This window comes from Dendronephthya gigantea, unplaced genomic scaffold (assembly GCF_004324835.1).
Source record: "Dendronephthya gigantea isolate DGI-Jeju-01 unplaced genomic scaffold, DenGig_1.0 000110F, whole genome shotgun sequence".
NCBI lineage: Eukaryota > Metazoa > Cnidaria > Anthozoa > Malacalcyonacea > Nephtheidae > Dendronephthya > Dendronephthya gigantea.
In genome coordinates this window covers 744,529-769,426 of record NW_021163120.1, presented here as the reverse complement: position 1 = coordinate 769,426, position 24,898 = coordinate 744,529, and the positions used below count along the sequence as shown (strand labels likewise).

General features: G+C 36.6%; 2 protein-coding genes and 3 non-coding genes across 5 annotated transcripts; 4 read left to right on the top strand and 1 right to left on the bottom strand.

Moving 5' to 3' along the window:
* Nucleotides 1–968: 968 nt before the first annotated feature.
* LOC114535073 (regulator of telomere elongation helicase 1-like) lies at nt 969–19,084 on the top strand. Its single transcript, XM_028556454.1, has 37 exons — nt 969–1,196; nt 2,665–2,872; nt 4,313–4,406; nt 4,669–4,750; nt 4,911–4,974; nt 5,258–5,333; nt 5,408–5,492; nt 5,760–5,825; nt 6,072–6,219; nt 6,485–6,526; nt 6,895–6,970; nt 7,094–7,191; nt 7,389–7,450; nt 7,774–7,843; nt 8,038–8,151; nt 8,390–8,522; nt 8,711–8,824; nt 8,945–8,985; nt 9,241–9,326; nt 9,604–9,681; nt 9,796–9,873; nt 10,238–10,324; nt 10,572–10,625; nt 10,900–11,015; nt 11,526–11,649; nt 12,093–12,218; nt 12,581–12,755; nt 14,752–14,804; nt 14,956–14,988; nt 15,522–15,605; nt 16,101–16,142; nt 16,232–16,276; nt 16,624–16,677; nt 16,786–16,851; nt 16,967–17,045; nt 17,186–17,257; nt 18,188–19,084. Exons 1-37 carry the CDS (start codon nt 1,095–1,097, stop codon nt 18,265–18,267), a joined length of 3,207 nt encoding a protein of 1,068 aa, XP_028412255.1. The 5' UTR covers nt 969–1,094; the 3' UTR covers nt 18,268–19,084.
* Nucleotides 19,085–19,138: 54 nt separating this feature from the next.
* Nucleotides 19,139–24,830, bottom strand: LOC114535110 (armadillo repeat-containing protein 1-like). Its single transcript, XM_028556491.1, has 8 exons — nt 24,679–24,830; nt 23,897–23,971; nt 21,187–21,278; nt 20,852–20,950; nt 20,549–20,627; nt 20,083–20,274; nt 19,709–19,819; nt 19,139–19,368 (listed from the first exon to the last, which is right to left on the bottom strand). The coding sequence occupies exons 1-8, from the start codon at nt 24,751–24,753 to the stop codon at nt 19,276–19,278; spliced, it is 816 nt and encodes a 271-aa protein (XP_028412292.1). The 5' UTR covers nt 24,754–24,830; the 3' UTR covers nt 19,139–19,275.
* On the top strand, nt 22,177–22,295 carry LOC114535131. Its single transcript, XR_003688199.1, has one exon. It is a non-coding gene; the product is annotated as a 5S ribosomal RNA (ribosomal RNA).
* LOC114535130 lies at nt 22,618–22,736 on the top strand. Its single transcript, XR_003688198.1, has one exon. It is a non-coding gene; the product is annotated as a 5S ribosomal RNA (ribosomal RNA).
* On the top strand, nt 23,059–23,177 carry LOC114535129. The gene has a single exon (XR_003688197.1). It is a non-coding gene; the product is annotated as a 5S ribosomal RNA (ribosomal RNA).
* Nucleotides 24,831–24,898: the final 68 nt, after the last annotated feature.

Below are 24,898 nucleotides of genomic sequence, written 5' to 3'. Positions count from 1 at the left end.
GTCGCCCATGCCGCTGACCAGTCAACTTTGTGCAAAAATTAGCCAACTTTACGGAGCTATTGCGAGCAAACTAAATGAAATAAAACTCTCATTTTCGGCCATGTTCTTAACAATATTCTATTAAAAGCGAAGCGGCCACATCGGTTTGTATGAAACCGGTTCGCGAACTCGGAGCCAGCTCCGTTTTCGCGAACCCGGAGCCACGAACGCCAAGCTGAATATCCTGTCATACCATTCTGCCATCAAATAAGACATCTCATTGGTGGCCAGTAGGAAGAACATATTTGCGAGCAGTGTTGACGAACTAAGCTAATGCTCTGAACTTATACAGCTATGAACTTATTCATGTTCTCGGTAATTGGTCAATCATCCTAGTGCCAATTGTTCTTTTTGGTACTCTCCTCCTTCAATGGTCGATCAATCGAAGTTGGAAATTCACCTGACCTGCACCATTCCGGAGAAAATTAACATCACCATGATTGTGGCAGCCACTGGCAGAGAGCTGCTTTGATCAACCAGAAAGTGTCGACAATTACCTATGAATCGTCTGAGAGTATTCTGCTGAGAAGTCTCTCGGCCATTATAAGACCAATGGTCTGACTGTGATTGCAGGAGAGTAAAGGAGCATTATTAAACTAGTTTAGAGAACAGGCTGTGCAAATGTTTGTATAAGATCAATTGCAAACATCATTGTAAATAGTTGTTAAGTGCATGAAATTATGAATATATATCATTATATGATAGCATTGTAAGTTTGAATTTTTCGCAGTGACTACTAAAACAAGAATTCTCTGCAGGCGTCACGGCTTGATACGCCATTATGCATAAGATCTATTTCAGGTTCAGTGGAGTTTAAGCTAGCTTTTAGCTCTTAGATTACAGACTTTACCGCTATTTTACAAGTTATTCAACCATCCTGGTTAAGCATGAGTTCAGTGCCCGTCCTGAGAAGACTGAGTACTAACGAAGACAAATGGCGCAAATTGTGAAAAAAATAAGCATTTGCTCATGATCGTTTGCTTTTGTTACTTTGTAGAATTTTAAGGCGAATACTTTTGCAACAAAATGTAGTATTTTAGATTCACCGTTCAACCATGCCAGTGATCAAGGTACGGGGAGTCGAAATTGATTTCCCATACAAGCCTTACGACTGCCAAGTAAACTACATGAGCAAAGTTATTGAATGTTTGCAAGAGGTTGGTTCGCCTACATTTTATAATTATTTTGTTTTGAATTTTGATAGTGTTTAATAACATAGACCTTGTCTCAGATGATTATGAGAGTCGGTACGATTCTTGTTAGTCTTTGATCGCTGACACATCGACACTGATGCATTCCTATTCTCTTTAATCTCTTATCTCTTGATTAATGCATTTTGACTCAATGTTTATGTAGTACAGACTGTACAGTACTCTTGGTGATATAAACTCACAAATAACACGTTTTGTTCCTGCATTTTAAAAAGGGTATAGCGTGAACAGTTGCAGAAGATGATCAAAAAATTTCCATGAATATCAGCTATTATTAATCTCGATCCATTCCAGAAATATTTTTGCAATAAATTTAGTCTTTGTTAATCATTAATCAATTAGAAAAGAAAGCACCAAAATCTTAAAATGTCTGCATTTCACAATTTTGCTTCCTGGTGCACTAACCCACACAAAAATCTTCAGATTTACCAGCCAATGTATATTTTTAAAAAATCACTTGAGGGCTGTTTACATGAGCCCTATAGGGAAGGCTAGCTAGCCCTACCAAGCGCGATAGCTCATGCTACTATGAATCCATACTAAAGAAAAATTTTGTTTTCATTAGAGGAGGGCCAACCCTACCAGGCGAGATCTCACCTGGTAGGGCTAGAAATTTTCCATGTAAACGTAACAGGGCCAGCTAGCAAAAGATTTGACGTCAGCGATGACACTATTTGACGGTTCCAGCTTTCTTCATTAATTTTTCGAGGCAATAACAGGGTATACTGTTGAAAAATCATTAGGAAAAGTAAAGATATTTTAAATGAAATAGTGAAAATAACAATTTTGTGTTTTTTTTTGGTGCCAGCCATTTTGTTTTTGGTGCCAAAATGTGCCGTCCAGACTCAGCCGTAGATGTGGGGTTAGAATTTTGCATGTAAACAGAGGTGAAAAGCAGCCCTACAGGTTGGGCTAGCCCTCCCTTCCTGTAGGGCTCATGTAAACAGCCCCTTAATGTTTTGTACATCCAGGTCTCTAATTTCTATCATTTCGACTTTGGTACAAACAAAAGAATTTTACCTGACAGTTGCCGCAAGAATAAAAAATTGAAAATTATAGCAGCACATTATCTGGCAATTAATTCCCTGAAATGTAATGATTTTTATTTGCATCAAGTTTTGTGTCTACTATTTTATTTGTCTAGTGTTATAATATCTTACCTTTGCTCCTCCATCTTTAAAGTTTAAAGTTTTGTACTAAATGTTGCTAAAATATAATTAATGATCAATATCATCAGGTGTTAAGGGATATCAACAATTACTAAAAAACCTGTGGATTTTTTTCTTTTAGGTGTTGTAATATTTACAACTAGGTGGGGAGGTGTTATATGTGGCTCACCCCCACCATACCACCCCCATACCTTATAACATAAATAGCCAGCATTCTCCAGACAATAACATCCTACCATTTTCAGGGTAAAAATGGTATCTTAGAATCACCAACAGGAACTGGAAAGACATTATGTTTACTTTGTGCAACACTGGCCTGGAGAGACACATTTGTGGCTCGCTTGCAACTGAGTATGAAGGTTCAAGAAAATAAAGCAAGTGGCCAGTTTTGTGATGATTTAGAAAGAAACCTTGGGCATGCTGCTGATGGCTGGATGTCAGAAGAAAGTGAAGGTAAATGTAAAGTGAAGTGAAGGTAAACTATTGTAAAATCTGAGTCTGATTTGAACGCATATATATTGCCTATTATCTGGGCATAAAGTCCATAAGGGAATTTGGTCAAGTTTTTATGAAAATAAAGTAGCGAGATCTATAGTTCAGGTACCCTTCTGTACAGCCTATAATTTAAGTCTCGAAATTGATACACGGAACGATTTTTAACGAAAATTCCAAGCGCAACAGGTTTCTGAAGTCGTTCAACTTTCGTATAACTTTGTTTACATTGTGATTTTTGCCCTAGTTAATAACAAGACACAACTTACTGTAAAAGGTTAGAAAAAACACAATTTCAAAACAACATCTTCATGAATCTTCATATAATCTGATGAAATTATGTTTACCTGAAAAATGGCGTATGTGTTGCTTTTAGATTTTGTTGCCATTTTCAATAATTAGAATTTCGAACTTGTTTAGGAATATTCCACATTTTCAATGAAACAAAGGGCTAAAAAATGTAAAAATGGTGAAGAGGAACCCAGATGAAACTGTAATATTGATATTATATTTCTTACCAAGCGAAAAATAGTAAACATTTTCCAGATATACTTCTCAACGGCGGTTCTACAATGCGAATGTTACGATTTCGCGCCAAAATGGAGCAACTGTAGCGACCTCAGGAACCAATCAGAATGCGAGCTAGACGCTATAATTAATCAAAAGAACCAATAGCTGCGCGTTTTTTCATCACATGACCAAACAACAGAAATGATGTAGTATGAGCAATTGTATATTACATGCGCTCAGAAAGTGCAATATACAATTACTTAATGGTTTCCGCGTTTGGATTGCCTGATCCAAACACGCGGGAATGTTGCGAGAGTTAAGAAAAGCGCGCGAAACACGAGCCGAAGGCGAGTGTTTTGCAAGCTTTTCTTAACTCGAGCAACATTCCCAAGTGTTTGGATCAGATCATCCAAACACGGAAACCATTAAGTAATTGTTTTATGAAATAACAAACCATGATAAATTTGTTTTTAAATTCCCGCCAAATTTCCGTGTTTGGATGGCCTGATCCAAACACGGGCTTCAACCAATCAGAACACGATTTGAATGTGAGCATATCCTGCTTATCTAGCTCACATTCATCTAAATATTCTAACCGTCTTAATTAAATGTTAGAGAAGCTTCCTAGGGCCCAGTTGTTCAAAGCTAGGTTAGCGTTAACCCTGGGTTAAATTTTAATCCAGTGTTTTAGTTTATGTGCTTCTGAACCACTGTTCGTTTTGAAACTTTAGAAAATATGACTTCTATTGGTACAGAAAATATTTATGAAAAAATATATTCATCTTTGTAAACAAGCGATTTAAAAAATGGATGTAAAGATTTGCTTTAACCCAGGGTTAAGCTAACCGGCTTTTGAACAACCGGCTAATGTATAACTTTTCTCTTTATAAGCTCCCGAGTATTCAGTACCAAAAATCATCTACACATCAAGAACCCATTCACAACTTACACAAGTCGTAAATGAGCTGAAGAATACAGTTTACAAGTAAGTTAATTATGTACGCCGCTCATATTATATAAAACATTTTCAAATTTCAACTGGCTTGCGGTTGAATTCAGCCCGGCATTCACAGCCTGAAATTTTAGCCTGATTGAAATCAGTCAGTTTACTGTAAAACCCCAGCGCAAAAACAACGCTGGGTCACACGATTAAACATGAAGCCCTGAGTGCTGAGTTCAACCGGGAAACTAAGATTTAACTGTGAGGAAAATTTCAGATTGGCGCTTTCTGTTGATTTTTGTTTCAGACCCAAAGTATGCGTGCTAGGTTCACGTGACCAGCTGTGCATTCATCCCCAGGTTCTTGAACAAGAAACGCACACGGCCAAGGCAAGTGTAAATGACTTCGTTGGAGTTATGTAGCTCAAATACATACCATGTACCCATTTTCTTGCACGGTCGATAAACTGAATAATTTACTATCCACAGTATCTACATTCTTTTGTCCCTAAAATAAGATAGTTATCCCTATTCTTTTTACTATTTCCAGAGGCATTTGTGCCGTACGAAAGTGTTATCAAAGACGTGTCATTACTATAATATGCTTGAACGAGGTACTACCACTAAGAAGTGTTTTTATTTGGTTATTCGGCCATTGCCATTGGCGTATACAGTATCGTCAGAGATTGTTTGGTATTCCCTTGCAAATAGACACTTTAAATTTAAGGGCTTTCCCCACTAACTAGTGTCCTGTCAATCTAAGTAGAGTGATGAATTTATATGGTCCAAGAATTAGTCAAAAAAGGCGCATTAATATCACATCCTGCATTTTTTTGCATGCCTAACAAGCTCGTTTAAATAGGAACTTATTGTTAATTTCTGTATCCCTTGTTGTAGATGATTCCTGTACAAAAGAGTTGGCATCGGAGATTTTGGATATTGAGGATCTTGTTGGACTTGGGAAGAAAGAAAGGTGACAATAAATGCGACAAGTGCGTGTAAGTCATTTTGAGCCTGATCGTTTTGATATATTTATTATTTTTATAGTCGCTGTCCTTATTTCATGTCACGAAAACAAAGGAAAAACGCTGACATTGTATTCATGCCGTACAATTATTTAATCGACGCAAAGGTATTTGACTCGACTCTTCGATTTGACTGCTTTTAAAGCCGATTTCCCCGTAATAAACTAAATATTTACCGCGAGTTGCTTGGTATGTATTTTCGAATCCGTAAGCCTGCATATATTCTGTGGAACGTTAGAGATCAGTATCTTCGTATACCTATATATTTTCCCCCCTCCCCTAGCATCGAGCCTGTATCTGTACGGATAGCTCAATCAGCTGAATTGGTCAAGATATGTTATATATATCCAACAAGGTTTTTCTCTTTAATTTAGTCAAGACAATCAAACGACATTGATATTTCAAAGAGTATTATCATCTTCGACGAAGCACACAATATTGTAAGAGGATGTTCTTAATTTACATGACTCCTTTCTAAAGATCATCACACAGAAATTTTCTTGGTTGTAGCAAGCAACCTTTCGGACATTTCCCCGTTTGCCTTTCAAGGGCACAATACGTGACTGTAGTCGATTATCAAAATCCATTTGAGTTTTGATGGCGCTATGTTCTGTCGAAATTTTGTTAGGCAACCAGCAAGCTACTGTTCTTCACTCAAAACTCCAAATTATGTTCAATTTTCGTAGGAACAAATCTGTGAAGCAGCGATGTCTTTCGATCTTACCTCGTTTGACATCGCCAGCTGCATTGAAGACCTGGACAAGTGTTTGGACACTTTGGCAACCATGGAAGAAGACGGAACGCTCTCCTTAGTCGATGACGCTGGAAATAAAAGCAAGTTGATCTCTTTATTATTATGTTGTTATGCAAATGGTTTATTAGTATGGGTAATCATGAATGCGCGATCACAATGCGGGATTAATAGAACTGTCAAGTGGTGTTTGAAAAATTTGCTAAATATGTGAAAGGGCCGTGTAGTAAAATCGTAGTCAACTTCATAACACAAGATTCTTATTGAACAATTTTGCCGCTATCCATATAGTTGATCGCCTTTTTATACAATCAGCTGTGTTAAAAATTTCGTATTTCTGTTTTCCAGATGATGGAGATTTGGATAAACAGGAAGTCGCATACATGAAAGGTATATGTATAGCTTTCGATTGCCAGTTATGTTATCTGGATTGAATTTGAAACCGCACATCAAAATCGGCCTCTTGTTTATATCATCGATAAAAATATACCTGTAGTGTGTATTAAGTGAAGCCACGAAAGGAAATTGGGGAATACTAAGAGGGTAGCTAGGAATGTTTTTGTACACCTCATCTCAGCTGTATGCAGTTCAGTGAACAGCATGCAAGTGATTTAGCTACATTAGCTATCAAGCCAATCAGATGACGGCTAGCTCATTCATAATTTTACTCCTAAACTCATGCCCAGCCTCTCCTTTTTAGACATGATTTGCTAGCCTGATTTCGTATGATAATTCGGTCTATTTTGTTTGTTTTCCAGGCTTGGTCTTGAAGCTAGAGGAAGAATTGCATACTGTAACGTCTTCATCATCCAAAGGAATTACACATCCCGGCAGGTGCGGTATAAAATTTATTTAAAAACGTTGTTGAAACAAATTACAAGCGTTATATGCCTGCAGCCTCGTTAGAAATGTCTTAACTTTTGCAGTCTTTATGAATATTGTCTTTTTGTCATCCAGTTACATTTTTGAACTTCTGGCCAAAGTCAAAATCACTCGTGAAACGCACAGCCAAGTGGTCGAACTAATCGAGAAAGTCGTTTCATTTTCCGTTGCAAGTGAGTTTATGAAGTGGTTTCCGATCTCGTTTCAACATTTCATTTGTTAATTTTGGATGTGCAAAGGGTTTTAAATAGGCGATTATTGAGTTAGAGCAAGCTCTGCATGAGTTAGTATGCCAATATTGCAGCAAAATAGTTTTTAAAACTGGGAAATGAAATACATACATGATTTAAGCAAATCTTCTTCAATTTAGATCAAACTGGTGGGGCAAGACAAAGACAATTTCACTTAAGCAAGTTCGCGGACGCCTTGAAAGTACGTATACAGTAGTTTTTGACATGATAGAAAATTTAGTGGTAGTTAGTGGTATTTATTTAGTGGTAGTTAATGGTATTTATTTAGTGGTAGTTAATGGTATTTATTTAGTGGTAGTTAATGGTATTTATTTAGTGGTAGTTTATGGTATTTATTTAGTGGTAGTTAGTGGTATATGTTTGCTTTGAGGCAAACATATCTTCAAGCAGTCGTTAACCTGGTTTCCATTGCATGTGTCGTAATTGTTGTAAACAATCAATTTCGTAAACAATCATTTTCACCGATAAAAACTAGTCTAATCTGTCCATATTATTGCATTCCAGGTAGTTTTTCGGAACGGCGATGCATTAGGTTCGAGCAAAAAAGAGGAAAGAAGTCGTTCTTATAAGGCAAGCTAATAATATATAACTGTCATTTATCATTAACATGCAACCTGCTCCCATAAGCCTTAAACTTTACAGTATTTTATTTGATGTACAACAAGCTGGCACATTTACGGTGCAATCATCTCAACCTGGGGGTATTAAAAGTAAGCTCTGCATGGCAGGTAGTTAATGAAAAATGAGACAATTCATGTATTGCTGTAGCCAAATTAAGTTCCTTGTTTTTTTTGGTTCATGTTCAACAGCAAACGAATGATGATTGGAAGAGGAAGCAACTGGATGTTTGGTCAACCAGCAAGGCAGCTGGCGGCGACAAAGGTGATCAATTACATCATCCATAATATAAAGCCATTGAAAAGAGCTACTGAAATATTATTTTGTAGTCACTTAGCCGCTGTTATTGTTATCACTGTGGTCGATTCAGCAAATCCAGTGGCTATATACGTCGATGAATTTCTATATCATATGCACACTTTGGTTGCTTCTACAATATTTTGTTATGCTACTAACTGAGTACCAACCGAAATCGATTTCTAATTGACAAACCAACATTTAGGCTATTCCCTGGGATACTGGTGCTTCTCTCCAGGAGAGACAATGAAAGATTTGATGAAACACGAAGTGAGATGTATGATTTTGACCAGTGGAACACTTTCACCTTTAGACTCTTTTAAATCCGAGCTTCAAATGTAAGTGAAATCTTTTTCAATTTAATGATGAACTTCCTGCAAATCTGCTCTAAAAATTATACGTACACTAAATTCTAGGCTCAGCTCAACGTATATATGGGCTATATATAGTTACGTTGATCGGATTCATATCTTTACAATTACGTGTGACTGCAGGAAATTTGATCAGAACTTATTTCATCCCACAGCGATATACCAGTGGAACTTCAAAATCCACATGTCATCAAGAAACATCAGATGTTTGTTGGAATCCTCAAAACAGGACCCGACTCGGCAGTCCTAAATTCGTCGTACAAAAACAGGTAGAATTTTGCATTGGAGAGTCTCTAACTCTCATCGTTTCTGGATTACTACTACTTTTAAGCGGTGTACATGCAACTACACTATCAGTGTCAATTCTAAGGGCGTCCCCTTTTCCACAGGAACAACGTAAAGTACTTAACAAGTCTGGGGATTGCAATAGGTAAGTTTCCGAAAAATAAAATCGTAGCAAAATGTCTGGTTTCATTTTGTCTGGGAAGGTTTAGGCATGTAAGTTCCCAAATCCGGTAAGTTCATTCCCAAAACCGGTAATTTCTTTGCAACCTTACATAATTTTTGAGGCAGGGACTAACTCTTCTAACAGGGAGATTATATAACGGGTACGTACCTCTCCCATGCTGGGCAAGAACCATTCTAAATTTCAAGTTTGCGTTGATCAAACTCCTTTTTGTTGCAGTAAATTTTGCACAGGTCGTTCCTGATGGAATGTTGGTGTTTTTCCCGTCCTATGGAACCCTTGATACTGCACTGAAACATTGGCAGGTATAACTATAGATTTAACGGTGGTGTAGTTTCTGATACCCAGACGAATTAACAGACGAATTAAAAATATTTGCCCAGGTTCGTCCAGATGAATTGTTCGTCTCTAGTATAAACACAGCTAATGTGATTTTTATACAGATTAATCTTACTGGACCTTTGGTGGTTCTTCCTTAGGTCGAAATTCCACCGGCTCGTTTGTTGACAAAACTGATAGGAACGATGTTTCATATCTTAGTCCGTTACGTTAATTCACAATGATTATCCTTTGTTTTGTAAGAGTTCTGGTCTATGGAACCGACTTGAGACAAGAAAAACTATTTTTGTTGAACCGAGACGAAAAAACGAATTTACAGAGGTTGGTTCTATTTCCATTCAGCGAAATCGTAAAACTAGGCCTTGTAACGAATGAATGTATAGTTAAACAGTGCATATCTCTGTACGTTTTTACCACGTCGAAAAACTGTTTTAGGCAATGGAAGGATTTTATGATAAAGTTCGCAATCCAGAGAACAAGGGTGCTGTGTTTCTTGCCGTTTGCCGAGGAAAGGTATGGTGTCTACTGCTTTAAACACAGACATTTAAGACAGCTTGTAAGGTTTGAAATCTTGTATATAGTATTAAGCTGTTGGCCAATCTGCTGAAAACTAGTCAGATTTGGTGGAAACAGGTAGTAGTTTCATGTTCAGAATCCACGAATATAATCCTTGATTTCAATTCTTTAGTATAAGTAGTTAGGGTTTAGGATTAAAAGTTAGGAATACTTTCGTGCATCCTGGACATGGAATAAACTATATGGACATCAAACTATGATCGAAACATACAAGTCAAACACATCCTGATAACAGATCGTAAAAAGAATTGATACGAGCCTCGGATGTTTCACAAGAAACTCGTGTGTTTCTCACGTTTAGGTCAGCGAAGGTGTCGATTTTAGTGATATCAACGGTCGAGCTGTCGTCATAACTGGATTACCTTATCCCCCGGCTTTTGATCCAAAGGTTAGGGTTTTGATTAACCACCTTAATAATGCTGTTTTAATATTAGCAAAAATAAATCAGGAAATGAGTCTTTTGATTGACAGACTGAACGATGATATATAGGAATACGTTGGGATTTGTGGCTACTCAAGTTTGACTTAATACAGTTTAGATATTACATTATTACCCTAGCTATGGTTAAAATCTATTATCTCTAGACATCTTTCCAAAGTTCAAAAACATTTTTTTGTTTTCCTTCGCATTTTAGGTGGAATTGAAAAAACAATTCCTAAATGAGGTGGTAAACAAAAGAGAATTTAAGGTTCGTTATAAAGTGGCTCTAATCATTATAGATTGTTTAAGGAATAAACTATTAAGATTGCTTTGTGGTTTGATTTGTCGTGATTCTAAAGTCAATTTAGCCCGTATTCAAATAGGGAAACTTTTGTGCTGAGAATTTTATCTGAAGCTCTATCAAATCGTTACTGTAATCTCCAAGTCGTGTAATTGTTTATACCATAATACCACAATAGTTTCACGCTTCTGTGTCAGGAGCAAATGTAGGTACTATTTCACTCATAATCGTGTATTTACAGGGATTAAATGGTCAACAATGGTATGGTCAGCAGGCATCTCGAGCTGTCAATCAAGCCATCGGTCGTGTATTACGTCATAAAGAAGATTATGGAGCCATACTCTTTTGTGACGAGAGGTGTGTTTGTTAAACTTTAACATGGTCGAAGAAATTTCAGATGAGAATTACAGAAAACTCTGCCAGATGACCTTGCATATCCGTTCTAATCTGATACCCAGGTTCTGGTCTACGGGTACAGGTAGCCTTAATTATATTCAATGAATTTCCATCGATATTTGGACTTCACCTCTAAAATGCTTTTCCAGTTGTCAGACTTTGACCTGTTGAGAAAAACAAGATTTTTATCATAAAACATTGTAAACAGCTTAAATTTCTGTTGAGCAAAATAAGACTACCCATACCCGTGGACTGCTTCAGGGTAAATTAACCTCTTTATTATTTTGTGGGAGGGGGAGCTTCAGTGTAAACTGTCTCATTTTTGTCCATTTTTTCTGTCTAGTTCTCTTATGCACTCTTTCTTAGTCAATATTTAAACTGTTATATGATAAGTCCTTGCACCCCTAAACCAGGTCAGATGTGATCCATTTAGGCAAGCGAGTTTGTTGAATTGTGTCCTCATTTTCGAAGGTTCTGCCAAGAAAGAACAAAAGCGGAACTGCCAAAATGGATGAAGCCGTATATTTCTACATATCCGAAGTTTGGGGACCTCCAGAGGGAGTTACGGAACTTTTTCAGACGAGCAACCGAATTAGTGAGTTCTTAAATTAAGTATCGTAATAAATACGCGAAAAGAGATTTAGTCAAGTCCTAATTCGCCGGTAGAATGGTGTGCCATAGAACGAAGAGACAACGATATAAACTGAATTTTGCCGCCGTATTTTCGTTTTGATCTGAACACTAAAATAAAACGTTACATTTTCAACACTTTTTAAATATCGATGTTGTCTATATTGTGGAAATCCCATCTTTTAATGTCCAATGAACGAGCCGCTCTGGGGCCGGTTGTTTGTAAAAATGGATAAAGTTATTCCCTGGGTAGTTTTTTTTAAACGTAGAAAAATTCTGAACTTGTTAGCATGGCCAACTGAGTGAACTTTTCAAATTTATATAGTGAAAATAGTTTCGGTGATATATGGAGTTTCATAGCCTTTTAACGAATTTTACCATGGATATTTCTAAACCATTCATTCCCAGTGTGATTCGAGCTGTATGAAAGTAACGAAGGTAACTCGAGAAGAAACTCTGGGATGTTCTGATGAATCGAAACAGAGCGACACCTATAATCAAAAGCCCTTAGGAAGTTCTTCCAGTGTGAATAAGGTGAGTGCTCTTGTAAATTGGTGGCAAACAGTCTGACTCCTCCGCCAAGAACGCATATCAGTGATATTTGTAGATCAGTAGCGAGGGAAATTACTAATTCGTCAGATCTCTGAAAACCCTCACGTCGAAACGTCGAGAAGTGTTTTTGTCTATCTTAGGCAGTTGTTATACCACATTTGATGCTATGCAAAATGTAGTTAAAGAGTTTTGTACAACTGGGCTTTGCTGTAGTGGATTGCAATATTCTGAAATTCCTCTTCCGACGCTTCGCGATGTTACTTGGCGAGACCGCCAAAGAAAATATCTCGCTTGCTTATGGTCGATGAAATAATTCAAAATATTTTATATTATATTATATTCAGTGTGTCGCAAGCTGCACCAGGGTTAAGAATCCTACACAGGGCGAAGTTGTAAGCAATTGTAATGGGAAGAAACAGGGTGAAACGTCCGGAAACTCCTGGCTGCTTGACGCTATGGGTATGTCTGTTGCATCTTTCACTGAAGGGGACAGAAACGAGGTTGTTAACAAGGAAAAAGGTATAGACTTCAAATGTTTTACTTTCAATTGTTTTTATGGGGGGGAGAGGGGGGGGTGAAGCTTTTGTCAGGTTTGATGAAGCATCGTCAGCCGAAAGCGAAGTGAATATAGAAGAGTATCGTAATCACTGAGCCCGAGGCGACAAATTGTTTTAGTAGAAACTTTGAGGTTCAACATAATTTCATAAAAGGCATCAAAAAGCTATACTCACTGACCAGTCACTGACCAGTTACTATAGCTTACAATTAATTTGTAATAAATATGTCCAATTTCCTATTATTTCTCAGTCCTGTGCGGCATATAACCAAGTCAAAATAATGTTAAACATTTGTGGCTGGCCCACACGCAGTCAATTAGATCAAGGACTACCATTTATATTCCACGTTTTGTATGCTGCAAGAATGAAGAATCGTCAAAAAACACCCGCTGGTTTCATCTTTGTTTTGAAGAATACAAATATTTTCGATTCGTATATACATGCTGTCATTCGAGATTAGATATGCATGCTGCATTTATCGCATAAATTCGACGTTTCCTCGTATATTTGTCGTTCTCGAGAAGTTTGACATGCAGAGATGAAACGGAAAATCCTTCGTATATTTTTTGTCTTATGCATTGTGCAAGCGGCCGCCAACACGTGCACTCCAACTGTAGGCGAAATGGTGAACATAAATACGCTGTACTAAACGAAATTGCTATTCGAAATTTGGCCAGCCTTATTCACCAAAGTTTTACCCTCTTACCAAAGATTCGCTCTATAATACCACGCAAGCGTCTAAAACATGCGGCCAAGATTTGTCCATTCTATTTTACGGAAAAGAAGCCTGCATATCGTATATCTACGAGGAGTACAAATGGACAAGACTTGGAATTGTATTATCGCTTTCGAGTTGCAGACAGCGATGCTTCAGCGAGTCGGCGATCATTGTCGAAAGAAAGAATTTCCCGACCTATTCGTACCAGGCAGTTCCTGAAGTGAAAAGTGATCTAAATTTGATTATCGTGCCCAACCATCACGGCGTCCAGCCAACATCCGAACCTTGTTACCCTGATGTTGGCGAGGCAGGTTCTGCCAAAGTCGCCGTGCTGAATCGCGTCTGGTGTCAGAGATACACAAAAAATATCTGTTTCAATGTCTCATATCCACTTGTAAAAGGGTTGTCGTTTAAAACATCCCAAGCAAACCGAACCTACGGTCGGGATGTATCGGTAATCTTCTATGGGAAAGAAGTGTGCATAGCCTATATGTATGAACGTTTCTCGTACAGTCGTACTTACAGCAAACATATATTGGACTCCTCGTGCTGTAAGAAAACATGTTTTACCGGGTTTAAGTCGAACCAACAAGAGAAGCAGCAAGGCCCTGCAGATCCCTTCAACCCGACACTGAAATGGGAAAGCGACTACGAATTGATTGTGGCGCCTGGAAGCACTAGTCTTGCAAACCGGAATTTGAACTCTATTATTGCTTTGTTGTCTTTTTTCATTCCAATCGCAATGTTTTTTTAAATTATCCTTATTATACTCCTTGAAGGGGAGTTACAGCGAAGTCTACGGATCCGTTCTGCTTATAACAATGGCTTGCCTAATTGATATAGAAGTGCTCAAATTCTGCTAATTTTGAACATATGCATGAACTGTCTAGCTGATATTCATTTAAATAATATTGCATTAAATATAGCGTTTTTACAGATGTTAAGAAAGTGTCTTCAGCGAGTCGGTCTCTTTTGTAGTGAAATATTGTCCCAATGTTACCTGGGGAGATCAGATTGATGTTTTCGTGTGTATAGCATGAACTTTATTAGTGTTCTGTGGTTTGGACTAGTTTGGTCAGGCTTAGCTCCTCACTTGGTTAGATGTTGCATCGTCTGACCGTGGGTTTATTCATAAGAATTTGTCCCAAATTTGTGATTTAATGATAGGAATAATATGTTGTTGACATGGTGTTCTTGAAAGCGGGGCACGTGGTTAAACCCATTTAATAACTTCATTCAGATCGACAGCAGTCATCGAATCATGGTCTCTTGGACACTTTAGATGCTCACGAGGTTTGTTCTTTTTTAAAATTCCTGTTCTTTGCCTCAATAAATCTCTGAGACCATGCAGCTCTTCTTCATCTTAATCATCTCTTCTTATTACGTGTCCAAATCATCTCAACCATGCAACCATCTCTTTATTTCTTATTCCATTCTTATTTAGGCAAAAATGAAGACGAATCTTGCTCAGAAAAAGGTAACAAGATCTCGTGTCTGGGATTAATTCACAACTGAACAATTGCTCATTGTTCAAGTAATTTAATAACAACGATTAAGCCAGAATCGAAGAGGAATAAATTGTACCCAGTAATATATAAAAAGGATGCATACGGTTGCCAGTGTTTACAATGTCGCGAGCATGTCAAATTTTTCAACTGGGCATAAAGGCTGAATGGAATTGCACACTTTACTAGAAAGGGCATTATAATAGAACGAGTAGTAATCAGAATTTTTGTACATATTTTTTTAGATTAAGATTTAGTGTATAACTGAAACCATTCATTGATAACGGCTTGTGAACTATTGTCATAAGAGTTTCCGCGACAAAGTTCTGAATTAACAATCAACACTTAGGTTTAGTAAATTGTGAAATAAAGCGTAGCAACAGAAATGACCTTACTTGAATGCATTACTCAATACGGAATGACGTACTCGCTGAACAGGAATGATATCGGAATACTATCTTCTCATCTAGAAAATGGATGCTTTAGTTTCTTTTGTATTTTTTAGCTAAAGACCTGCTCTAAATCCAATTCATATAGTCCTGTTGTGGAGGAACCGAAGCATACAGCTGTTAATAAGAAGAAACTAAAAGTAAGTTTGATAATATTTTGCCGTCGTGCGGTAGAGAAGGGAGCTCTGCTTCACCGAAAGAAACACATTTAAAAATCACATTCAAAAATCACATTCAAAACCTCACATTGAAGTATTTTGTTCGTAATTCGAGCGGGATTCGGCGGTAATAACGAAGCACTTTTATGGTAGCCAACTGCTGTCGTCGATTTTGTTGGGAAAAAATTTTTTAACATTCTAATTCAGAATAAAATAAAGCAAAAATTAAACTACAATGAATAGTTTTAGTAAAAGTTTTATAAGACATTTCATTATTAAAATGAAATTAATTAAATTTTTATTTGCCTATCGCTATCATGCCACTCCATAATGCATTGCGGCGCAACATAATATAAACACACGTTGTTTATATCTTCTTTGAAATTTGTATTACGTTCTCTGCACATAAGTGAAAAGAGTTTTTTTAAGAGCGTATTTTTAAACATTTTAAATGTAACTGTTGCATTTCATTTGTAGATTGTCCGTAGATCTCAACCTGAAAATATTGCAGAGGAAACGGTCATTGTTGTTTTTTGCATTTCTTTTAAAATCTATATTTTCACGTGAATCTTTTTCAGTTTAAAACGGGTTACTTATTTTTTCTGCAGATTACTCGTCCTGAGTCAGAGCCTCAAACGGTTGAAGCGGAGAAGGTATTTAGCCAATGAACTCTAAGTAGACTAGAACGAATAACTCGGTCGCCATCTTTGAAGCCAACTTGAAGGCCACCATTGAAGGTCGAAGCCGAAAATACATCGCCAAAAAAGCGTCGCCATTTTTTTACAAATTCATCTTGTCGAAGCAAGATGATTATAGTGTAATTAAAAATGATGATAGTGTTTCTTCTGCGCATATTTTCTATTAATGTTTCAACGGCTATGTCGCAACGCCTGGGGTTTTGCTTAATTTGTTATGTCAGCAGGTGTGCAGCTCAAAACCGACTTTACATCTTCAGACTCAGCATCATCTAAGAATAAACCCTTTTTTTGGAATTACTTAGGAAAAAGCACCTGCCAAAAGCAAAGACCAAGTTGTCAAAGCATTCCTCACAAAGGTTTGTAAAAGGAAACAGTAAATAAAGTATATAGGCCTATCCGCCTATGCATTTAAAACTTGAGACTTTTTTTCAAAAATTTCAAAACTATCTTTTCCAAATTTAAAGCTTTACAAAGTTCTTGGGGCAGAGAAGTATAAAGAAGTGACAGATGCTATTAAACAGTTTAAAAAGGTTTTTATAATTGTTATTGTTGTATTGTTTTTTAATATTTAGCTTGTTGGTTTTCAGTAACTTTGCAGCAGCTATCTATTACTTGTTGTTACATGTTCTATTGTATTTTCAACAGGAAAACGAGTTTGAGCCGCTTCTGGTTTGTATGGTAACTGTTCTGTTGGCTGAGAAAAAATACTACGAGTTATACCTAGGTATAGTATAAAGTACATGAACTTTAAAATTAAAAATTTTCTGCCGCGTATATAGCTGCTGATGGAGAATCTTAAAATGGAGAGAATCTGACGCCTGTAAATAGAAATTATGTTACCCTAAACTTCGGTTTTTCTTGCAGGTTTTACGCCACATCTTCCAGAACGATACAGGAAAACGTATATTCAAAAATACTCGGATATCACCGGGGAAGGTCAGTATTGTACATTTTCGAAATGCATGATTCACAATTAAACAGGACGCCAAATTGGCGTTAACCTCAGGTCGTTATAACGCTTTTTGGCCAATAAAATTAACAAATCTGTCTGAGATCTGGGGGTTGTTGTTAGCCCAGGAATAAATTTTTATCCGCTGTTTCAATCAAATTTTAATAAAAATTAACTTCTATAGACACTTCCCAAATTTGCTTAAGTGCACGGCAAAACAATAGCTTGGAAACGAGGCGGGGATGTAATCTATTGTTTGTGGGATGGTTTTATTGCCCGAGAACAAATACGGGAAGTGTCTATTGTCCAGGAAATACTTATGGAAAAAAATATTCAAATAGGCACATCTAGAGACATGTTTTTTAATTTATAGTTATAGTGTATCAAACGAATAGATAATAATTACTTTAAATATTTTAAATATTAAACAATCGCCCGTTGTTTGGTTTGATTAAATCTTATTATTATATGACTAGTGTTTGTTTTTGTAAATCCTGCAATTTGATTGGCTGCTGACGAGGCGGGATTTTCCCATATTGCCCACGGGCAATACGCTCAATTTTTATTGCCCTCGGGAAAAACAACAGCAATTCGAAATGAATTATTATTCGTGTTTATGGTTTTCCCAAATTAAGTCATATAATAAATAACTTACTGACTTCGATTGTTCGGTATGTACGGTAAAATATCAAACCTCGGTTTGATATTTTACCGTACAGACCTCACTCTCAGTCAGTAAGTTCTTATTATTCCTAAATCGAGGATCCTCTTTAATAATTGTTGGTCCCAAAGTTAAATTTCATCCCTATTCGAACATTGTTATAGTAACGGTTTGAAAAAATCACTATTCGGTTGATACCGCTATGCAGCCTTTGTTACAACCAGCCCCTGATATGCTAATTACTTTCATTTTTTAGATATACCTGAAGAATACGAAAAACGTAAACGGAGTGAGGAAATGAATCCCCACAATAAAAAGATACGTTCACTTCGATAGTGATAGCTAAATTATGAAGTTGTTGTGGTTTTTGAAACTTTAGAATTTGCAACCTCGTACCCAGGGTCTTTTCTCCCCATGAGTACGAAGTAGTAGAATTTGGTCACTTTTCTATACATAAAAACAAGATTCGAACATTCAAACAACGACCAGGTAAACGACAATAGGGAATTCCAAACAAATAGAAACAAAACTTTCAGAAAACATATCCAAATGTAGACATATATATTTATAAAAAATATTTACAATTTCAGTTAAACATGGAACAAAGTTAAAAAATTCCATGCACAAAAGCTTTAATTTCTGCCAATTTTGCTCTCAAACTTACCAATTTATTGCCAAGTTTTAAGGTTTATTATAGATTAAAAAATAGGTTTATTAAATTGGGCAATTGACTTGGCAACGTTTTGGCAAGCTTCAGAGTGAAGTTCAGATTTAAACTCTTTGTGAATTCATTTATACGGTTTTATACTGTAATCCCTATCTTACAAGGTGGTATCAGCCAGCATAAATGTATATGAAAAATGCATGATATTTGTTAAAACCGAAGTGAGATTTGTTTCTACGAAAAGAGTCGACCTCCATTCTTTGTGCTGACCACCCGAGAACGATTACTGAAAAACCATGGGGATGAAAATAAAGCTGTATCATCTTTTCAGTTGAGAGATCAAGGGCCGGTTGTTCGAAAGGCGCTTAGCTTAAACGGCGGATAAGTTCAAAGCGGGGAACAAAATTATCTCTTTATTGGGCAAATGAGCTGGAATATTTCGATATAAATAGTTTAATTTTCAATTGAAGTATATATTTAATGCATAAGATGCAGGTTTAGGCATTCACAAGATGTATGCAAGTATTTTTAAATTTTGGCTTATCCACCGTTTAAGCTAAACGCCTTTCGAACAACCTGTTCCAGTTAGTTTGTTCATTTGTTTTAAAATGCATCTTCATAAGTTCTGAACCATCGCAATAAGCACGGTACTAAAGCAAGCCATGTACAGCCTGTGTATTTCACCAGTATAAGGTTTTGCTGATGAAACTGCCAACGGAACCAAACCATCCTTGATTTTCTTTGTCATCATTCTTTTTAACTCGTGCTAACGCCTGAAAACATATATTTCTTTATTAAGGTAGAAAATATATTTCTCCATATATTTCTCTATTAAGGTAGAAAAATTATACACCGATACTTGATTTTCAAATTTTCAAAGGACATGAACTATTTAAACTTTTGGACTCTCTGGAATGCATTTATCTGCATTTTAAAACTGATTTGCGAATGATTTGAACTCGACTATAGTCTTAAGTTTTACCCTTACTTTTGTTCTGTCCTCTACCAGTTTACTACAACTAATTCTTATAATTTTACCTAATTTTAGAGTCCTCCCCTCCTCCCCCCCCCCCATAGGAAATCTCTCAATAAGAGGTATACCAGATAACGTACCGTTTTGGACCCGGGAATTTCGTCTTCTTCGGGAAGGTAATCTGGTAGATTTGCGCTGTTGTCTTGAACACTACTTTTGTTTTGACTGCCTGACTTAAAAGACACAGTCACCTAGGTTGAGAAGAAATAAACCCATAAATAAGGCCTGAATTCGTTGTTTTTTATGCAATATGTTTTTCTAAGATGGGCTACCATAAAAATACACTGTAGTTTCCTACAGTAACAAATAACTCTTAATAGGAATTCGATGGAAACGTGGAAATGTTATTTCTTATGGTAGTAATGGTCCAAAAAAGGGAACCTCGATCTTTGGAAACGATCTCTACGAAGAGGAGTTGTGAAAGTGAAATACTCAATGCAGGATATATAATTACCTCTTCCCCTCGTTCGTTCTTGACAATTTGTTGAGCAGAAAGCACTTTAGTTTTACTGATAGCCATACATATTGTTTCTGCAGTGGTCTCGGGTCTCGCACGCACGATGCATCGAGATTTTGCCAAATCGAATGTGAAGCTGACCATACCACGGACGGTTAGTAACTGTTCTTCGCAAAGTCTCTTTGTTATCTGAAAATAAAGATTACAGTTCGAGTTTTTTGAACTATTTATATAACAAACTGCTCGCGAAGGACTTTGCATGGTTGCATGGCATAGCTCCTACAGCTTTGTCAAAGACGATCACTTTCTTATATGATTTTCATCAGGAAACTATAAAAACTCTGTTGACTAAGTCTTTCCTAAATTACATCCAGTGTTGTAGTCTCAATTTCATCCAATTGCGAGTACGTACGACATTGCGGTAATATTTTATCATGTCATCGTAATTGTTATTATATCGTACCTGGTTTGAAAGGCCTTTGATTTGAATGATGTACGTTTTAGATCTTCGAGTGGCGCTGCCTAGCACCGTTGATTGACGACTATGGGTTTGAAGATAAAAGACGATATTGGAGGAAAATACGAGGCTTGTTGGTATGTGTAAAGTTGTCAGGGTTTGGTATTTTTAATAATTGAATAATATTTCCACCGGCCATCCTGTATTTACGACACTTAAAATTTAAACTTGTTTGACAGTACAATTTGTATGTTTATATTCATTGACTATACGTTAATGACCATGAGTCAGTTCATATTTAAAGGTTACCTTGAGGTGCTACTTGACCTGCGCGAGGTCTGTTCTTGTGATTGGTTTAAAGCATCGTATACGTCTGTTGCTAATTGCTTGGTCCTTGCGTCACCATTTCTATACATAGAGTAGATATCGCGTAAGGTCTCAGGTTCTGATCATAGGTTAAAAAACATAAGGAACGGAAATTTGTTTTAAAAAGATATTCTGAAACTATAGATATTCTAGCATTTGAGTTCTAGTTAACTGCTTCGATTACTGTCACTTGGCCAAGATTTTATGAGTATCTGATGGGACTGAGTCACACCCTAACCAAAAGATTAATCACAATCAACATGCAATGAAGGTAATACCTGTGCATGATGGCTCTCAAACTTTCTAACATTCCCAACTCATTCTTCATGATGCTTCTATTTGGCTTGTGTTGTGCCAGATTCTTCAAAGCCTGTGATAAAGATTGGCAGAAATCAGAATCTTATAACTCATCGATTTGAGTTTGACAACCAAAAACCTAGTTAATAGTTCTAAGCAACCAACCATTGTCATTGAACTGTTCTCCCGAGAAAAAGGAAAAAAAATTCACTACAACAAGTGCAGTGCACTTGACTTTCAGTCCTGGATAAAACATAAATTTACTAACATGCAAGTCGTAAACTATTATCCTTTTTGAATTGTTCATTGTTTGACCAGTTATAATTTCAAGTTCTCAACATGGTCATTGGTACGTTTTGCTCAATTTCAGATATTCTTTAATTCAATTGGCCATTAACCGCAGATGCAACCGATTGTGCAGAATTAATACCAACACCCAAAGAATTTCTGGTCAGTCAACACGCAAAACCGTGGTTTGATCAGCCGTAATACTAGGGCTGGCAAGTAAGAAGTAGCTTGGACACGTTGTAAGACTAGCTGCATATATTCTCCAGGTAAAGGTAAGTTTTGTTATCGAATCTCTACAACCATACAAGCAGAAAAGCACTAACTGGGCAAAGTTAGTACTTGGATAGGTGCTCTGGCTCAAAGCTCGCCCTTGCATGGCCTTGGTTTTGTAATTTTTTGCTGGTACCATTTTAAATATTTTCTCTTAGCAAATGCTGTCATATAAATTAACTCACTTCAAGTCTAAGAACATGAAAACTATACTTCATATGTTCCGAAAATCACGGGTAGGATCCATAGATATCTCTATGGTAGGATCATGGTCAAATTATTGGGGGAGGGGGTATAGTCCATAGAAACACTGACCTTCTTGCATCTAGCTTTTTTCTGGTTTTTATAACAATTTATAGCGTAATTTTATATATAATCCCAAACTATATAGAGCGTAATTTTCAAATGTAGTTGTCTACGACCATACCACCAGTAAAACTCCGGTTCTCGTTCGATCACCGAAGATAAGCCTGGTCGGGCGAAGTTAGTACTTGGATGGGTGACCGCCTGGGAATACTTCGTGTTGTAGACTTTTTGGCCTTGACTTTCACACTGAAAGCTATACACACTTAGATTTATAGATATATACCCGACGAATTCATTTAATTGCAACATTTAAAAAGTATTAAATACGTCTACATTGAGAATAAAATCCAAAATCGTGCGACTCTTTCTCTTTTGATAGATGCGAACGAGTGGATACGTTACGGGTTGTTTGTGAGTATAAAAGGGTACTTTATATATATTAGCGAAATCTCAAATGTCCACTCGTTCGCATCTGTAGAAAGAGGAAAATTGCAGTAAAATAGTACGTATAAACGGGCGGTTATATACGCTAATTTTCAAATGTAGGTGTCTACGACCATACCACCAGTAAAACTCCGGTTCTCGTTCGATCACCGAAGATAAGCCTGGTCGGGCGAAGTTAGTACTTGGATGGGTGACCGCCTGGGAATACTTCGTGTTGTAGACTTTTTGGCCTTGACTTTCACACTGAAAGCTATACACACTTAGATTTATAGATATATACCCGACGAATTCATTTAATTGCAACATTTAAAAAGTATTAAATACGTCTACATTGAGAATAAAATCCAAAATCGTGCGACTCTTTCTCTTTTGATAGATGCGAACGAGTGGATACGTTACGGGTTGTTTGTGAGTATAAAAGGGTACTTTATATATATTAGCGAAATCTCAAATGTCCACTCGTTCGCATCTGTAGAAAGAGGAAAATTGCAGTAAAATAGTACGTATAAACGGGCGGTTATATACGCTAATTTTCAAATGTAGGTGTCTACGACCATACCACCAGTAAAACTCCGGTTCTCGTTCGATCACCGAAGATAAGCCTGGTCGGGCGAAGTTAGTACTTGGATGGGTGACCGCCTGGGAATACTTCGTGTTGTAGACTTTTTGATACGTTTATAATAAGTCTAATCATTACATTTATTCTTCTCAAAGTTGTTGTCGTTTAAAGTCAGAAATCTCATATTAAAAATAATTACAGATGAAAAGTTTAAATATATGTATACTTTATTTTATGCCAAGTTTTAAAAATACTTAGGCAGGGTGCTTGCAACTACAAACTTTTCCTTAAAAGCCAGAATTCAAGTTCAATAAGAACTCCACCCATGATATAAGATGAGTACGGAAAACTAAGGAATTTCAGAGTTCCCACAAGGAATTCTTAAATGTCCATATAATTGCAACATATGGTGTCTCCAAGATTATTCTAAGGAGTATTTTATTTGTGGTTATATAAACTTACTAAGGAATGATATCTTATGGTCTTGATACCTTGTAGATATCTTATATTCTTAGGATCTTGAGATATGACTCCTATGTCATGAAGAATGCCTATGTTGGACTTGAATCCTACCATAATTTAGACAGTTTTGTTGAAGGAAGGTGGCTGCTAGTGCGGCCAAAAATTGTTTTAAAATGGTACAGAGAATTTCAAAGGTTCAGATTGGCTGGGTTCCATTGACATTGATTGGTTACATTGAGGTTTATAATAATTCAAATCAAACTTTTTGATAAACACTGGCACATATCTTAACCAAGTATATTATGGTGATCAAATGATTACATATTGGTTCTTGGCAATTGCTTTATTCTAAGGTTCCATACCTGAAGAGCAGTCGTCACAACTCGAGCCTCATTGTTATCCAGGAATAAAACAAGACCTGCTAGACATCCTTTATCCTGTAAGGAATAACTAAAGTTGGTGAGTATACGTAGAAATAAGTAAATCAACAAGCTTCTATGTGTTGCATTTGAACTGCTTTATAAATATTATCCAATACTGTAATAATTAATACTATTTTGGTTCACACTACTGCTAAATGGTTTGTTTTGAAAAGTTCTAGAAATTCTATTAGACAATTTTAATATCACAAGGTCTGCCATTGTAACTTCAGGAATACCAATGCACACACAGAACCTGCATTAACTCCCCTTCAAAACATTAAATTGTGTCATGCACTAGACGAAACCATTGGTGGCAATGCACCCAATGAACCCATAAACTGTGTTGTGAAACTAGACTGAAGATTTAGTGGCAATGCACCCTATTAAACCCAGCTGTTGTAATGCACCATAAATTTCCTATTTAATAAATTCATTTCTACATAGATCCCAGATCGTGTAATTACCAGTATTAAAAGTTAGTCATGGAAAACAGCTGTGTTACTTTTATATACCCACATGCTTGTGTATAGCATTATGAAACATTAAAATAGTACCCCTATTCATTTCATATACCTCAGAGTGATAAACTGTAGTTCGTGGTTTGAAATAAAAATACAAAACGTTACACTTTTTAACAGATATTTTATATTATGTGTATTTACATGCCATGCGACAGCGACTGGCGAGTTTGAACTGAATGCAAATTTATATTATTTCTTTACCTTTACAATCGTTGATCTGTTTTGTGGATTATCAGATAACTCTTTCAAATGTTCTACTAACGCTATTGCTTCCATATTATTTATTTAGACTCAGTATTTTAGCAAAATAACCGGACAATGAATCGCTACACGTTTCAACTGAATCGTCTGAATGACTGTTCTTTGTGTAATTTAAAACGATACATTTGAAAATTTGAATGAGCCGCTTTGAAATGTGATT

Bases quoted from the DNA above. Each gene is read 5' to 3' on its own strand.
- LOC114535073 (XM_028556454.1), top strand. From the start codon at position 1,095: ATGCCAGTGATCAAGGTACGGGGAGTCGAAATTGATTTCCCATACAAG. The intron at 4,975-5,257 runs GTACTACCACTA...CCCTTGTTGTAG, and splicing joins CTATAATATGCTTGAACGAG to ATGATTCCTGTACAAAAGAG. The intron at 8,523-8,710 runs GTAAGTGAAATC...TTCATCCCACAG, and splicing joins TTTAAATCCGAGCTTCAAAT to CGATATACCAGTGGAACTTC.
- LOC114535110 (XM_028556491.1), bottom strand. From the start codon at position 24,753: ATGGAAGCAATAGCGTTAGTAGAACATTTGAAAGAGTTATCTGATAAT. The intron at 23,972-24,678 runs GTAAAGAAATAA...TATTCCTTACAG, and splicing joins ACAGATCAACGATTGTAAAG to GATAAAGGATGTCTAGCAGG. The intron at 20,628-20,851 runs GTAACCTTTAAA...TCAAACCCATAG, and splicing joins AGGTCAAGTAGCACCTCAAG to TCGTCAATCAACGGTGCTAG.